At 35.5% G+C, this 3,816-nt stretch overlaps 1 protein-coding gene across 1 annotated transcript in view; it reads left to right on the forward strand.

Annotated features, from left to right (window-relative positions):
* The window catches only part of ALG13 (ALG13 UDP-N-acetylglucosaminyltransferase subunit), a 62,015-nt gene that overhangs the window by 51,738 nt on the left and 6,461 nt on the right, over positions 1–3,816 (forward strand). Inside the window, exon 26 of the mRNA XM_077763050.1 lies at positions 3,786–3,816. This exon is cut by the window's right edge and continues 5 nt beyond it. Coding sequence (XP_077619176.1) covers positions 3,786–3,816 — 31 coding nt within the window. The remainder of the gene's footprint in view (positions 1–3,785) is intronic.

A 3,816-nucleotide genomic window follows, 5' to 3' on the forward strand; every position in this document is an offset into this window, starting at 1 on the left:
TTCAGGTCTGCCCAGAAGATTCTCAGCTGGATGTCTTTGTTCTCTCAAGTTTGTTTTTGGAAAAGCAGGAATTGATACCAAATTTTTTTCCATTTCTTTTCTAAATAAAATTCCTACTATAAGTGTATAAAATTATTGCAGTCTTTGATATTTAAGATTCCAACTGGAACTGGATTTTAGCCCTGTGTTCTTGCTTCTTTAATTAAATGAAGGAGTAGCTTTTCATCGGAAGTTCATTCTTATCCCTCAATTTGGCAGTGTTTCTCAAAACAGAATTGTAGTTGAAGGTTGTGGTTTGTTATACTTTCTTTGCTGTATATAAAATTCTCAATTTTTCTAACTGCTTCTCTATTACATTTTTTTAATTTTCAACTCCTTAGTGGTTACCAAGATCTTCAATTCCATGCTGTTCTTTTTCTCTGCCTTAAAACTTCATTATCCCCTTTATGTACATGATTCCTAAATGTATCTAGCTCTGGCCTTTGAAGTTTGTTACTTGTCTCTAGTTACTTGCTAGGCATTTCCACTTGGCTTTCTTACTGTGATTTCAAACACTTAGCTATAATGAAATTCCTCGTTATCTCCCTTTTTCTTTTTTCTAGGTCATTGACTGGAAAACATTGACTCCTTGGTTTCCTATTTTGCTAATAGTTTCATTTCCACCTGACTTAACCCATTATCTAAACCTTGTTTAGATCTCTTTATTCCTCTACTCTCTTGTACTCCTGCCCAAGATTTGTTCTGTCACCACATGATGATTTTGCATTTCCCAATATTTTATTATGAAAATGTTCAAATATACATGAAAATTGAATTTAAAAATGAATATTCATGTATTCACCTAGATTCTATCACCAATTTTAATTACACTTGCTTTATCACATGTCTGTCCGTCTTACCCTCCCTCCATCTTCTGTCCATCAAGTCCTCCATTTTAGGTTTGGTGCATCCCAAAGTAAATCTTAGACATCCACGTTCTTTCCTGTAAAAACTCTAGCATATGTATAGTTAACTAAAGTTGGGAGTTTATTTTTTCTCTTAATGTAAAATTTATGTATGATGTACAAATATTTTTTTTTTTTTTTTTTACAAATAGTTTATTGTCNTTCCCCCCTTCTTCTCCCCCATGGTCCTCCGTTAAGTTCCTCCCAATCCTCCTATACGTGCAAACATATGGTATTTGTCCTTCTCTGCCTGACTTATTTTGCTCAGCATAACACCCTCAGGGTCTATCCATGTTGCTACACATAGCCAGCTTTCATTCTTTCTCATTGCCAGGTAGTATTCCATCATATAGATAAACCACATCTTCTTGATCCATTTGTCCGTTGATGGACACTTAGGCTCTTTCCACGTTTTGGCTATTATTGAGAGTGCTGCTATGAACACTGGGGTACATGTGCCCCTATGCATCAGCACTCCTGTATCCCTTGGGTAAATTCCTAGCAGTGCTATTGCTGGGTCATAGGGGAGTTCTAGTGTTAATTTTTTGAGGAACCTCCACACTGTTTTCAGAGGGGCTGATGATTTACAAATCTTAAATGTATATTTGCTGAGTTTTGAGAAGTGAGTGCTTGAGTCTCTATAACCCACATCTCCCTCAGAGCATATAATAATACCATTATCACACAGTTAACCTCCTGCCCCTTCCCAGTCTTTCCACCCCTACCTCTACTTACCCCAAAGGAACCACTGTTCTGAAATTTTTTCTTTCATAGCTTCACATGTTTTAGAGTTTAATATAAATTGTATGTATGTCCTTTAAACAGTATGTATTTTTTATGGAAAGCTGCTTTTTTTTTTTTAACTGGTTAATCTTTTTTTAATTTGTTGTCAAGTTAGCTAACATAGAGTGTATACAGTATGCTCTTGGCTTTGGACTAGATTCTCATGATTCATCGCTTACATAACAACACCTCAGTGCTACTCCCAACAGGTGCCCTCCTCAGTGCCCATCACCCGTTTCCCCTCTTTCCTGCCCCCTCATCAACCGTCAGTTTGTTCTCTGTATTTAAGAGTCTCTTATGGTTTCCCTCCATGTTTATAACTATTTTTTTCCTTCCCTTCCCCCATGGTCTTCTGTTAAGTTTCTCAAATTCCACATATGTGTGAAAACATAATATCTGTCTCTGACTGATTTATTTCACTTAGCATAATACCCTCCAGTTCATCCACGTTGAACTCAGCATAGTTTTGATATTCTTCCTTTTATTCATACAATTTTTTGATACAGTTTATTGTCAAATTGGTTTCCATACAGCACCCAGTGCTCATCCCAACAAGTGCCCTCTTCAATGCCCATTACCTACTTTCACCCTCCCTCACCCCCCAATAACCCTCAGTTTGTTCTCAGTATTTAAGAGTCTCTTATGGTTTGCCTGTTCTTTCATATTGTTGCATATATCAGTAGTCCATTTGCTTTTATTGCTCTGTAATATTTCACTGTATGGATATTTCTCTTCATTCTTTGTTGTTGGACATCTGGGTTATTTCCATTTTTGGGCTTTTTATTAATGTTTATTTTTTACATGTTTATTTATTTTGAGAGAGAGAGCAAGGGAGGGGCAGAAAGAGAGGGAGAGAAAGAGAATCCCAAGCAGGCTCCTTGCTATCAGGGCAGAGCCTGGAGTGGGGCTCAAACTCCCCAGCTGTGAGATCATGACCTGAGCCAAAATCAAGAGTTGGACACCCAAGCTGATTGAGCCACCCAGGTGCCCCAAGGCTATGAGTATTCTTATAAAAAGTCTTTATTACCATAATGTTTTCATATCCTTTGGGCAAATACCTAGTAGTGGAATTGATTGGTCATAGATGCGGTATTTAGGTTTATAAGAAACTGCTGCTCATTTTTCTGAAGTTGTATCTTTTTCTACTTTTGCAAGAACTCTGTGGACTTGTTTTTAACAGCTTGAGGTCTAATTCACATACTATACAAGCCACCCATTTAAATTGTACAATTCAGTGGTTTTTAGTATATTCACAAATATATGCAACCTCCACCACTATCTAATTCCAGAACATTTTCATTACCCCAAAAAACAAACCCTGTACCCATTAGGAGTCACTTTGTCATTCCCTCTGGCAACCACTGTTCTTTGTGTCTCTATAGATTTGCCTCTTCTGGACATTTGACATCTATGAATCATGCATTATATCATCTTTTGTGACTGGCTTCTTTCACTTAGTGTATTGTTCTCAAGCTTCATCCATGTTGTAGCATGTGTCGATACTTCACTTTTTTTTATAGCTGAATAATAAATATTCCCTTCTATGGGTATGCTGCCTTTTATTATTTATTACTTGATGGACATTTGGGTTTTCACTTTTTGGTATTATGAATAAATATTTCTATGGATATATATACAAGTTTTGTGTGAATATATATATACACCAAGGGATGGAATCCCATGCCATTTGTAAATTTACTTCCTGCTGTTACCTTTTCATATTCTTTAGTTAACCATTAGTCTTTATAATCCGCTCCTACATAATAGTCAAAATACAAGCTGATTGTAAATATATTTGTATGTATCAGAAGTCTCCAACTTAAGGGTGAGTTTTCTGAGAGTTCATTTGTTTGTGGGACTCAAGTTCTCATATTTGTAAGCATATACATGAGTCCTAGGTCAACCAATAAAAATACATTTTGATATAATTAGAATGCTCAGATTNAAGAATATCTCTCTCATATATCTAGTTTTTATTTCTGAAACATTTTAAGTTCTGTGAAGTCATTTTTAATTTAGCTTTATTTATTTATTTATTTATTTATTTATTTATTTTAGATACAAATATTTTGCAGTACTATTTCAATCT

Source organism: Crocuta crocuta, unplaced genomic scaffold, assembly GCF_008692635.1.
Source record: "Crocuta crocuta isolate KB4526 unplaced genomic scaffold, BGI_CrCroc_1.0 scaffold1112, whole genome shotgun sequence".
Classification (NCBI taxonomy): Eukaryota; Metazoa; Chordata; class Mammalia; order Carnivora; family Hyaenidae; genus Crocuta; species Crocuta crocuta.